The 13,482-nt window shown below is 36.6% G+C and overlaps 1 protein-coding gene across 3 annotated transcripts in view; it reads right to left on the bottom strand.

The window, feature by feature from the left end:
• LOC308561935 (amphiphysin) overlaps positions 1-13,482 on the bottom strand; it is a 240,406-nt gene that overhangs the window by 71,945 nt on the left and 154,979 nt on the right. For all 3 annotated transcript variants that reach the window (XM_081147581.1, XM_081147583.1, XM_081147582.1), the window contains 2 exons: positions 7,050-7,157; positions 5,205-5,290 (listed from right to left, as the gene is read on the bottom strand). In XM_081147581.1, coding sequence (XP_081003707.1) covers positions 5,205-5,290; positions 7,050-7,157 — 194 coding nt within the window. The remainder of the gene's footprint in view (positions 1-5,204; positions 5,291-7,049; positions 7,158-13,482) is intronic.

Below are 13,482 nucleotides of genomic sequence, written 5' to 3'. Positions count from 1 at the left end.
CATCTCAGGATTTTTATATATTCCCTCACTTAATTCTCATAACAACCCTTGAGGCAGTGGTCCCCACTTTATATCCAGGAAAACTGAGGCACAGAGAGGTTAATTGTCCAAGGTCATGCAATTAATAAATGGAGAACCAGTATCTGGACCCAAAAGGAGGAAAAGGTAATAGAAAAGCATGAAATATTTGCTGAGAATTTTTGGGTAAACATGAATATTGTTACTTCTGTGCCTTCCCATAAAATTAGGTGGTTAATAATTTTAACAAAATAAAATCTAGAATTCCAATTTAGAGACTCAGAGGTGGAAAAATAGTTGAGTGCTAAATCTATCCAACCAATAAGACTTGCTTTTTCTATAGCTTAACCTGTACCTTAAATTTCTACCATGTTTCACTACTCAATCTTCTTTTTAAAAAAACAATACTTTATGAAAAGACTAGTTTATTTGGGTTTCCAAGGTTTACTGAGGTACAATTGAGAAAATCGTAAGGTATTTAAAGTGTACATTGGGGTAACTTGATTTACATATACAGGGGTGGGAAAAAATAGGTTTATAATAGTTTTTATGGAAAGTACAATAATTGATAAATAATAATACAAGAAAATACTCTGTTTTGCGCACACACAACTGTAAACCTACTTTGCCCACCCTGTACATTGTGAAAGGATCCCCCCATTTAGTTAATTAACACATCTATCATCTCACTTTATTTTTTATTTTTTTGGTGAGAACTTTTAAGTTCTCTTCTCTTAGCAAATTTCAATTATATAACAGTGTTACCAACTACAGTCACTATGCTTTACATTAGATCCCCAGACCTTATTTATCTTATAGCTGGAAGTTTGTACCCTTTTACCAACCTCTCCCTATTTCCTGCACCTCCCAGCCCCTGACATCCACTTTTCTACTTTGTTTCTATGAGTTTGCCAGGTTTTCTTGTTTGTTTTTTTGAGATTCTACATAAAAGTGATAGCATGCAGTATTACCTCACACCTGTTAGAATGGCTATCATCAAAAAGATAAGAAATCACAAGCGTTGGCAAGCATGTGGACAAAAGAGAACTCTTGTGCATTGTTGGTGGGAATGTGAACTGGTGCAGCTACTATGGAAAAAGTATAAAGGTTCCCCCCAAAATATAAAATAGAACTACCATATGACCCCAATAATACAGGATCTAAGAGATATAGCACTCCCATGTTAATTGCAGCATTAGTCACAATAGCCAAGATATGGACAGAACCCAAGTGTCCATCAATGGATGAATGGATAAAGAAGATGTGAGATATATGGGGGTGTTTATGTTTATATAATAATATATATAACATTACTGTGTGTATGTATATATAAATATAAATATATATAATACTATTATATATATAATATATATATATATAATATTATTTATGCATGAGAAAAAGGAAATCCTACTATTTGCAATAAGACAGATGGAGCTTGAGAGTATCATGCTAAGTGAAATAAGCCAGAGAGAGAAAGGCAAATGTTTCACTGAATCTTGATGTTCTATGTCTACAGTGATCATGTTACCCTAATTTCACAAATATTTTTTCTTTTAATTGCAATATAATTATATATAACCATGTATGTTTCTGTACATGTGTGAATATAGTAATATAAATATACATAAACATATATTAATAAAGAAAATCCTGGCATAGTGTGCTTAGAAAATAGTAAGTATTGAAGATTGTCAGACCAGAAGCCTGGGAGACAGAGCCTGGTGGTACTGATCTGTGCTGTGAGACAGAATACCTTCCAGAGACCAAGCACAGTGTTTATTTGCAGGCAGTGGTCATTTGTGGCCTCTGGCCATGTTTGAGACAGGGGAAAAGAGAGGGCTTGGACCTGCATTTGAGGAAGGAACTAAGGAAACAGCTGCATGGGAGAAGAGAGATTGCAGATGCCCTAACAACCCTGTGCAGAGGGATGTGATTCATTGTATTGCTTGCAGAGAAGCTTTCCTGGGCACTTTAAGTGGCAATTCAGGACCCCTTTTCTAGGACCCCAGTCAACTAGTCAGTGATTCTTCATAACTTCCCTCATTCAATTTCTCAACAAAGGGCTTATCCAATTCTGGGCGCATGCCTAGTAGTGGGCTAAGATGGCCCCAGGAACTAACAATCTCATTAGAGGAGGCTGATTAATGAACACATGCTCCATTAATACTGGTAAAGGAAAGTAGCAGATTTCAAGACAGTGTATGAATGTTAAAGTTATCACAAAAGGTCATACATGACTAAATATAAAAAATGACTAGATTGGACAGAAACAGCTAAAGGAACTGAGAGGTGAGGGGAATAAGGAATCCTGTCCACCTGCAAACATCTATTTGAGAAGACAAACTTAGGCTGCCCTGAAGAGCAGGTCAGATTTAAACAGGAAGGGGTGCAGATGTGGGGAGAGGATAGTTGAAGTCAATTGGTGGGTACCGTTTTATTTTCATTGATATTTCAGTATGATAAACCAAGCCCTAATGAAGATCTATGAATTAAAACTGTGTACAGATTTACCATTTATTTCCTTAAAAATCAACAAGAGTTAGCATGTCACCAACTTTTAAATTTATATTCCTTTAAAGAAAATTAACAATTTTTTGTTCATTTATTTACTGCTCATTTGTATTTTTCCTTTTTAAAGACACCTATATTATTTTTTTACTTATTTCTTAGTTCTTGCTTCATTCTTAATTATTTGTAAGGAATTTATATTAAACATATTGAACCTTGGATACATTTATCAAAAATAAGAACCTTCATTCTTCTGTCTTTAAATTTAGCCTTCTGATTTACAGCATACCAACCAGTTTATATCAATAATTGTTTAGATGAATAATTAGGGAAGTACCAGAAAGAAATATTTAGAATGAATAAACAAACATCGATAATTTTCTAAAATTTTATGGTTTCTTTTTAGAGTTTAGAAGTTAAATCAACTAGGAGTATTTAATTTAGAAAAAATAAAAGAGTTTAATATTTTTGACGCAATTTATTATTCAGTGACTTTCTCCAATTTTTTAAATCACAGACTCCTTAGAAGCAGAGATACTGCCTCGCTATTATATGCCCAGCACCTAGTACAGCATCTGGTAAACAGCAGGCATGCAGTATACATTCCATGAATGAATGAATGCATGAATGAACAAATGAACAAACAAATAAGGAAGTGAACGTGCCAATGAATGAACAGATGTGGTGCTCTTTTAACTGGAAGGACATGTTCTGACTGCAAGCTTAGCTTGTGAAAAACTAGTGTCACCAGCAGTGAAATACTCATCCACAATGAGTATACAGCTCTGAATTCTGATATTATCTGTTTGGGAGATTTTATTTCACAAGTTCTTCATAAACATGTGACTCAGAGACTACCATTTCCCTAAAGGACGTCTCTGAGGCATCCTCAGGCCCCTTCTGGTTGGTTGTCAAGACCAACTAAATTTCTTCATTAAGACATTTTTTTTGTTCTTGGAAACAGTGGCTAGGATTAACAGCTAAGCTTAATACAGCCACAGCTTTCAGGCCAGGACACTCTCACTCTGCACTGCTGTAAGGAAGTCTGCTTCCACTTGAGGGTGCTCAAGGTTTTTCCCTGAGTCTCCCCTGCAGGAAGGAAGCATCCTCTGCCATCACTCACTATGGGGGTGGAGTGGAAGAAGCAAGAGTTTTCTCCTGGTTCTCTCCTAACCCTCTGAGCTCATTTACACTGAACTCTGAGATTTATGCGACACATATTCAACCTCTTCACAGGTCATCTTTTCAACACCCCCCAAACCCCTACCTGCCTCCCTGACCTCCTTGACCAACTCCACTCACTATCCACAGTTGCACACACCAGATGGTTTCCCACTCTTTCTCCTTCACCATATCCTTGTACCAACAGAATGGATCTCAACATCCACATGACTATGCAACCAAATAACAAACTCCCAATTCTCTGACCTCTGTGACCCCAGTATTCCTATTTATATACATTCTGCAATAACTCACTATTGCATATGATGGATCTTGTCATCACTCAAAATTGTGCCCCCCTCTGAAAGGAGAAAATAATTTGGTCCCATAGTTAATGACTGCAAAGTTTTGAAGCTGAAAGCCCAAGAATGATGGTACCAAAAAGAGACATGCAGGTGTTGAAAGAGTGAGTAAATTCATATGGGCAATGAGTTAATTTCACACATGTTGAATTTTGGGTTATGGCTGGACATTGCATTTGACATGTCCTACAGGCTAGTTTTATGGTGAACTAGCCAAAATTTCCTGTAGCTATTTCACTAGTTCAAAAATAAACTTTGAGTGCCTGTGGTGGACAAAAAAAATCAACAGCATTAGGAATGAACACAAAAATGGATAAACTGCAGTCTGGACCCTCAATATTCTTAAAATTTTGGAGGATAAATAGGAGTCTAGAATTTCAATATAGGAATGTTTTAGGGGCAACAATCTGGTTGGAAGTTGGGTTAGAGGATTTGACTTAAAGCAATTTTGCATGGCAAGCAAAATTCTGTTTATTTGATAGCATGGGGGATGCTGGTGGAAGTTGAGAGATATATGCCACACTTCACCCAACAACTTCTTGGTTCTCCAACTGAGTAGGAAAACTGCACTTAATGCCATGAGAAATATAAAATGCACTTAACACCTTGAGAAATTTGCTTAATGCCATAAGAAAAGCAGAGTACTTGTAAATAAGAATACTTAGTGTCTAAAATACGGATGAAGTTCAGGTTAATAGGTCAGGGCTGAAAGTAGTGGCTTGGCTTCAAAGTCAGGGGCTAGATAAGCTCTTGGAAAAAAGGAAGTTCTGCCAAGAACTGAAAGGGTATCCTTATAAACTTCAATGGTAAGTAAATTCTTCTAATGCCTCTAATTGAGATTTGGGTCTCCACCTGATAACTATATGGAGGTCTAAAACTGTGCCACCCAATATGGTTACTGCTAGCTACATGAGGTTATTTAAATCTAAATGAATCAAAACAAAATAAGTATAATTTAGAATTCAGCTATATTCCAAGTACTCAATAGCCAACCACATGTGGCAAGTATCTCCCATATTGGAAAGCATAGCTTACAGAACACTTCCGCTGACAGCGCTGAACTTTCACAGGCAACATGGACAAGATAAGGAATATTTGCTGTTCTTAAATTTCTAAAAGGGACAAGTACAGCCTGCACAAAAACATCTTTACCTTGACCATAAAGATGGTAACTCCTCTTGCAAGTCAACATTAAACTCTTCAAACACTTTCTGTGCTTTTTGAAATTCCTCTTCTGCCTAGAAATGACACATAACACGTGTTTACACTAAAAAAAAATCACATAGGATCAAGCCATTTCTATACACAACTAAATAATTTAATATAAAATAGGAATAGCTTTATGGCATCCCAGATACATTTTGGGTAGGAAAAAATTAGTCTGCTTAATACCTACATGATTTTTTCCAATAAATATGAAATATTATGTCTTACTAAAACAGGAAAACTGAATTGATTACAATGGTTGCTCTTACAGCAGATTCATTCATTCTACAAAAATGTGTTAATTGCCTGTCACACACTGCTCTAATCTGGATAATGAATATGGATGCTTCCCTAAGAAATTCCCAGTCTAGTAGGAAGTCTAAATAATTACATTGCAAGATAGGGCTTGTAAACTGTTATGAAGTATGGTATTGTGGAAGATGGTGCAGAGAACGGAAAGGTTCCAGAGAGAAACTAGTATTTTTTAACTGAATCTTGAAGAATCAGCAAATGTTTGCTAAAGAAGCGGGAGGATAAAGCATTGCTATACATAAAGGTAGAGGTCCTTGGGTTGGAATTTCAATGCGCTAACCTTGTGAACCTGTCATATTACGTTTTACATCAGATACCTCATTCATAAAATGGAGATAGTAATGTCCACCTGACAGGTGCTGTGTTAAGGAAAGGTGATATAGATGAAGTGTTGAACATGTAGCTATGAGGCCTCACATGAAGAACAGCTGATGTTATAGCTGCTCAGAAACTGATAGGTAGATCATGGAGGCTCTAGCTTAGGATGTGTGCACAGAAGAAGGAAAGGAGAGAAAAGAAGTGGGATAAGGATAAATGGGTGAGTCACAACCAAACAGAGAAGGTCGTACATGCTGTGCTATGCAATTTAGAATTTTTCTACAGGCAATGGGAGTCATTAAAAGACTTAAGTAGTGAGAAACACATCTAAATATGTGATGCAGAAAGACCAGGAAGCTGTGTGTAGGCAGACAGGAGGAAGCAAGACTGGGAGAGAAGGGAGTAGTTATCAAGGGTCATCAATTAAGTGGCATCAGTAAATGACTGACTTATACTGTAAAAGTTACTGAAATAGGTTTTCTAAAAGAAAATGAATGTTATGCAAATCTAGCAGATGTCTGTACTCTCAAATAATCACAAATTATGTCTGAGATTTTCAAACTTGGTTGCCTTTCTGAATCTGCATTTTAGCATCAAGTATGGACCACAAGCACAGAAAGAAGTACAGGAACACTTATTACTTTCTCTGATCCTACAGTACTGTTGGGGGGCAAAATTATTCTGATAAAAATGTATGAGTCAGTGTCACCCATGTGAGCTCTACAATAACATAAAAAACCTTATCTTTAATTAAAAGTTATGGAAAGCAGCCCATAAGCACCATCTTTCAGTTTAAATTCTGTCCTGATTCCAATGTCCATTAAAAAGGAAATATTTCAGCCCTGGCCGGTTTGGCTCAGTGATTAGAGTGTTGGCCTGTGGACTGAAGGGTTGTGGATTCAATTCATGGCAAGGGCATGAACCATGGTTGCAGGTTTGATCCCTGACCCTGACTGGGGCACGTGCGGGAGGCAACCAACTGATGTGTCTCTCTCACATCAATGTTTCTCTCTCTCTCTCCCACCCCCGACTCCCTTCCACTCTCTCAAAAAAAAAAAAAAAACCCAATGGGGGAAAAAAAGGAAATATTTATTTTTTAAAAGCAAAGTTGCTAGAGGTCACAGAATATGGATTGATTTCAACAGTGGGATCGATCCCTACCTTAGAGATTCGACTCTCATCCTTCCTCTTGGAGCTCTGTAAAGCCTCCAAATGGTGGCGGGCACTATCATAGTCAACAAGCTTCCTGCTGCGTTTTGCGATGCGATTCTGCCAATGGAAAATACATGCATAAGAAAGATACATGGTCATACATTTTTATTTTTATTTTTTTACTGCTAAATGTTTTCCTTGTCCAGAGTAGCTGAGGGTCTTAAATGGAGATCAAGGTGAACTGGAATTTCAGTAGACAAGTGATCCCTGAAAATCAGACTACAGCCTTCAATCCTTTGTGTGAAAACCATTAGGTAAATATCTTCCCTTTTGATAAAAATTAAACCAATCATGAGAAGTAGAAAGCAGAATTTGTAGTCAAGACCAGAAAAAGTCTAGTACTGGCTGAGGGAAGCAGGTAAACCTATTCACTTGATTAGCCTCTATTTTAAATCTTTAAATGTTCTATTTTCAAAATAGTGGGAGACTAAATTAGGATTGGCTTCTAATTAGACTCACACTAACAGCAGTTCTACAAAGCAGATTCATAAAGCAGTTCTATATTCACAAAGGAGTTCTAAAAAGTAGATCCTTAAGAATAAAAATCCATTTTCCTAGAAATGTTCCTCAATCCTTTTGTTCATTAGAATCATCTCAGGAGCTTAAAAAATACACTGATTCCTAGAAACTTCTGCCTTCAGTTAGGATATAGAGAGTTACAAAGAATATCCCTCCCACACAAACAAGACAAAATATGAATAATCTATAAAAATATAATTTTTCTTGATCGAATCAGAGACCTGAGGTCACAAGGAAATAAAGTAATCTGAATTCTAAAGAGAGATAACTTCCTCCAAAGAAAGGAGAGACATGCAAACCATTTCACCTTTGGCAGGGCACAGGTAAAACTTGTAGCCTACATGCAAATGGGTAAGAGGTCAATTAAAATTTTAACAAATTGTTAAAGGCCTAGTGTGGGCTACTGTGTAGTATGGAATAGTTGGGTGACAAGACACAAGGGGAAATTGCATTTATGGGAAGCTCTTTCCTTGGGCCTCCACTGGATGTATCAGAAAGGTTAAGGACAAGAAACTTCTTTGTAGTGCAGGGGAGAATGAGGAGATCTATGACCACTAGGGGGTAGGTGCAAAGCCATGACCAATTCCATGGACATTTTCCTCTTACAAAGCAAAAGCTTTAAGCTGTTTGAGGAGATAGCAACAAATCCTTTCTCCCACAGAGGCCAGGTTCAAATCTGCTGCCTCTGACACAAAACCAATCTGGCTCTGGTGAAGGGAGAGGAACCCTTCTGGCCCCTAGATTATATGCAGAGGTAACTGCTACACAGAAGGGTAGATGGCTACCCACTTGGGAGGGACATAAAATCTTCTCATGTCCAAGGTATGATTCCTATAACAAGCAGAGATAGGTTCTCACTAGGGCAGGGGCAAGAAACTCCTGCTCAAGACCAACCACAGATACAAGGTAAATTCTACCCAGCACAAAGCCCGGACAGTAGAACAGAAAACAGCCCTGCTCCCACTACAAGCCTAGTACTGAAAAACAAGTAGTAGTTGCCTATCACTGGAGGATTGACAAATTCATAGTGACAGAACCTCTCCCCCCCCCCCCCCCCCGCCAATACAGGCATACAAGGACAACTTAAATCTGATAGGGAGCAGGAACACTGATAAAAACCTCTCTGGCATCCATGGGCCCACCCTATGTGGGTTTTAAAAAAAGCAAAAACTAGACTTCAACCTAAGAGTCTAAAAACATTATAGATGTTAGGACATAAGCACAAAGCATTATAGCCCATAAAGGATTCTGAAAGCCAGAGTGCACTGAAAATAACAATAGTGACAACAGAACCTAAATCCAGCTTAAGTTACAGTTAGATTGATTTGAACTCCCACACCAATAGTCTGACAAAAAAAGGCATGGCCATTTCAGGCATAAATATTACTTCAGTCTTTACTTTTCTATACATGATATAAAGCATTCAATGAAAAGTTATGAATAGTACCCATAAGAGAAGAGTTAACAACCCATGAGAGAAGATAAAAAAGTCAAGAGAACCAGACTTAGACATGATCCAGATGTTGGAAGTATCAAAAAGAAATTTTAAAATAACTATGACTAATATGTTAAAGTATCTCGTTGGAAAAAGTAGGAAACATACATAAACATGTGGGGAATTTCAGCAGAAATATGAAAACTTTAATAGTCAAATGGAAATTCTAAATAAAACACAATACATCAGAGAGAAAACATTTCTTTGATGGGCCAATTACTAATCTTAAAACAGATGAAGAAAGAAATAGTGCACTTGAAGTAGATCAAGATAATTATTCCCATTAAAATACAAAGAGGGAAAAAAAGTTAAAAAACAAAACAAAACAGAATTAGGTAATATAATATCAAATGGTCTAACATAGTATAATTGGAGTCTCAAATATAGATGAGAGGTATGCCCTGGCCTGTCTGGATCAATAGTTAGAGTGTCAGCCCACTATCAAAGGGTTGCAGGTTCTATTCCCGGACAAGGGCATATATCTGGGTTGCAGGTTCAATCCCTGGCCCTGGTGGGGGTGCATGGAAGAGGCAACTGATTGATGTATCTCTCTCACATCGATGTTTCTCTCCCCGTCCCTTCTTCCCTTCTACTCTCTCTAAAAAAATCAATGGAAAAATATCCTCAGATAAGGATTTTAAAAAACTAGATGAGAGGTAGAGTCAGAATATTTGTTTTGAAGAGATAATGGCTGAGAATTTATACAATAATGAAGACATCGAAGTACAGATCCAAGACACTTAGAGAATCCCAAGAAGGATAAACACCAAACAGTACACATCTAGATACATTATAGCCAAACTGCTAACACTCAAGAATAAAGAAAAACATAAAGTGCACAGGTAAGAATTACAGGAGAGTTATCTTTAGAAACTACAGGTATGCAAGTCAGAATACAATCAAGTGGCATCTTTATAGTACTGAAAAATAAAACATAAAAACAAACCTGCCAACTCAGAATTCTATTCCCAGTGAAAATATCTTCCAAAAGTGAAGGTAAAATAAAGTTCTTTTTTTCAGACAAAAGAAGCTGAGCAAATTCATTAATAGCATAAGAATTTTAATACTAAGTAGAGCAACACAAAAAAAAATGAGTGTAATTATACAAAATTTTGGTTTTCTTAATTGCTTGAAAAGGTAATAGATAACCTAGAATAAACAATAAAAACAATGTATTGTAGGGTTTATAACATATATAAAGGAAAAATGTCTGACAATAGCATAAAGAAGGAAGGAACAAACTGGAAGTACATTGCTTTAAGGTTCATAAGACTATCCATAAAGTACTATGATATTTTTTTGAAGTTAGACATGGTTAAGTTAAAACTGTACATTATAAACTATAAGCAACCACTAAAAATTCAATTTAATTAAAGAGGTACAACTAATAAGCAAATAATGTAAAATATACTGATTCCTGAGCCTCAGACTAAGAAACTCTTATGTAACTAGTCTGAAGCAAGGGCCAGCATCTGTACTTTTTAAAAGGGACCCCAGAGGTCCAGTTATGCCCAGCTAGTCTAATACTGAGAATTACTGCAGAAGAAGACGCATACTTTTTTTTTTAATTTGACATGGTAGACAGAAGAAAAATAATAATATAAATGTGAATGGCTTTTAAAACATAGTGATATTCCATGGATCCTCATAGCAACTTATAATAAGGGTGTTGCAGGGATCATTCTCATTTTACATGTAGGGAATTTGAAGTTGCATGATATTAACCTCTAATTTGTCCAGAATTGCTTAGAAAGTATGTAGCAAGAGACTAATTAGATATCATCTCCCCCACCCCACCCCACCAGTGCCTAGAGTAGGATGAGGCAAGTGAGACGCCTAGGGAACAAATTTTAAGAAATCTCCCACTCTCAAGGTCATGTAAGTGCAGGATCAGCAACTGAGAGTAGGTGCTTCCTAATGTACTTTGAATCCTAATGATCTCACTTTCCTCACTCAATCCCAACCTTACTCCTGACTTTTGGTTAGAACTTATTCAACCAGCTCCCGTGTTTCTCGGAGAGGCTATCATTCAATTACGATCTGTCCCTCTCCTCTACACCCCCCCTTCAGGACTGGTGAGAGGTGGGCTGGGGCAGTTACTCCATTTAACTGCTTCCAATCTCTTTCATTTTACCCTCTGCACCTACCACTTTAACTGGTATTAGTAGTGGAAAGTACAACTGACAAACCACATTCACTTTAAGATGTGTGATGAATTAGCCCAGGCAGGGTAGAAAAAAGCCCTTCGATAAAGTATAGTGGATACAGTGGCCTGTGGGATGACAGAGCTAATCATTTTTAGCAAGTATCTGTTACATCCAGTGGAAAACTGTCCCTTGAAGCAGTGGCCTTGTGTAACTATAGGCAAACTCGTATAAAGCTCTGCTTTGTGGACGTGCAGGAGTGTGGGGTAGGGGGTTCTCCTTTAATATCTTCCATGAAGCAAATCTTGATTCTCTGAAGACGAATTAGATTTTTGAAAACAGCCAAAATTCAATTACTTCCAAGTCTGGGAATATGATGAAATAGGGCACTGGATCATCTTAGGTTTTGTTCAAAAACAAGAAGTGAAGTAAATAATGAGACTCACTTTCTTGTGTGACAAGTCAATTACAGAGTACAGCTTACCACGTAGAAGTGACTATGTTGAAGGCCATTACTCATTTTGATGCAGACAGTTTTACATCAGAAAAACAAATCAATCATATTTCCTTACCTATCTGGTATTTGGGGAACTTGAAAAAAAGAACCAAATCTCCTAAGTAAGGGTAGAGTTAACACACTTTAGCTGTTATATAGAAAATGATGCAATTCTTGTTACATTATCCAATCCAATATAAATTTCTTTAGATTTCCCACTGTGTACTGACCTTATGCAGCAAAGAAATAATTTATTGTATTTTTAAAATTTCTATAATAACCTCAGTTTGGGATTTATTTTGGCATGATGCTGTAAATATATACTTAGTTGCTCATGTTGGTCTCTAAGATAGAATCTAAGCTACATTTTACAATAACTGCTCACAGCTGTAGGCCTGCCTGGGTTAGTGACAAGCTAGCTCTTATTACAACACTGATTTCAAATGTTAATACTGCATAATAAGAACCATAACACTAGGTGCCCTGCCAATCACAGTTGGAAAAGTCAAACATATCCCCTCATGAATAGTACTCCATAACCCTGACTGATGAGCTGCAGTAAATATTTGAAAATTGGCCTGAGGTTTTAACGATACATGGCCTGTTGATTTTAATGAGAGTGAAGGAAGTCAATTGTGTTCCATGCTTTGAAAATTCTCCACTCAGTATTTTTAATCATAATCCTATTTTCAATCAATAACCCATGCATTATGTAATCACTCAGCACTAACTTTTTGAAAGAAATTAAGTCTAAATTCACTTCTAACTTCCTTTTCATAGAAGATAAGTCTTTCAAATATTAGAAACAGCTATCCCCACTAACATCTATCCCCACTACTCTCCAATTCCAAATTGTTTCCTTTCCAAGTTAAATATTGCTATTTCTTCAACTGTTTGCCATACGAAATGGTTTCACAATTTTCTATCAGGGTTAAAACTGTGTATGCTATGATATTCTAAACATGACTACAGTGAAAGAGAGATTGTTTCAGCCTCGTTCCATGATGCAGGTAAAACCATGACATATTTCATTTATTTTCAGTGCATCAAAACAGATATCATTCCCAAATCTCTAGTGTAAAGATGGTTCAGTAACTGGAGGATCATCCTTGTACATCACCTCAAGAAATGAACAGCTTAAGTAAAAGTGCTACTGAGTTCTTCATCTTTCTGATATGGAACAAACCGAAAGGACTAGCCGATATAATCCATCATAATTTTATTTTAATCTCTTTATTTTTCAATGTAGGTCCTTCTGTGTGCATTTGTCTTCTGACATTATATGTTCCTAGAGAGTATGGCCAATTCCCAAGTAACTACTGGTGGGCAGTACCATAACAACTAAGATTCTTCACTTTTTTTTTTTATGACACTAAGCTTTTATTCCTGAAACTCAACCACTTTTCAAACGTGTTCCTTCAGTCGATCACTGAAGGCATTGGTTTAGCAAAGTCATACTATGAATATATATATATATGAAAAATTTAGACAATTGACAAGCTGCTTTGAAAGTTTTAAGTAGGAGGACAAAAATGTCCTTTACCCTCTTCTAATTAATTGGGAAGTTATTTTTATGAAGATTAAATTGCCATGCAGTAAATGATATTCCGAAGCACAATAGTGATTCTGAGACTATTCGCTTCACAAATGCTTAAATTCCAAGACAAAATTTGAATATTTGTCAAATAATTTGAAGATAACCAAAAACATGTTTCCTGTAGGCTAGTG

This window comes from Miniopterus schreibersii (assembly GCF_964146895.1).
Source record: "Miniopterus schreibersii genome assembly, chromosome: 9".
In the NCBI taxonomy this organism is placed as follows: Eukaryota; Metazoa; Chordata; class Mammalia; order Chiroptera; family Miniopteridae; genus Miniopterus; species Miniopterus schreibersii.
This window is presented reverse-complemented; position numbering and strand designations above follow the sequence as displayed.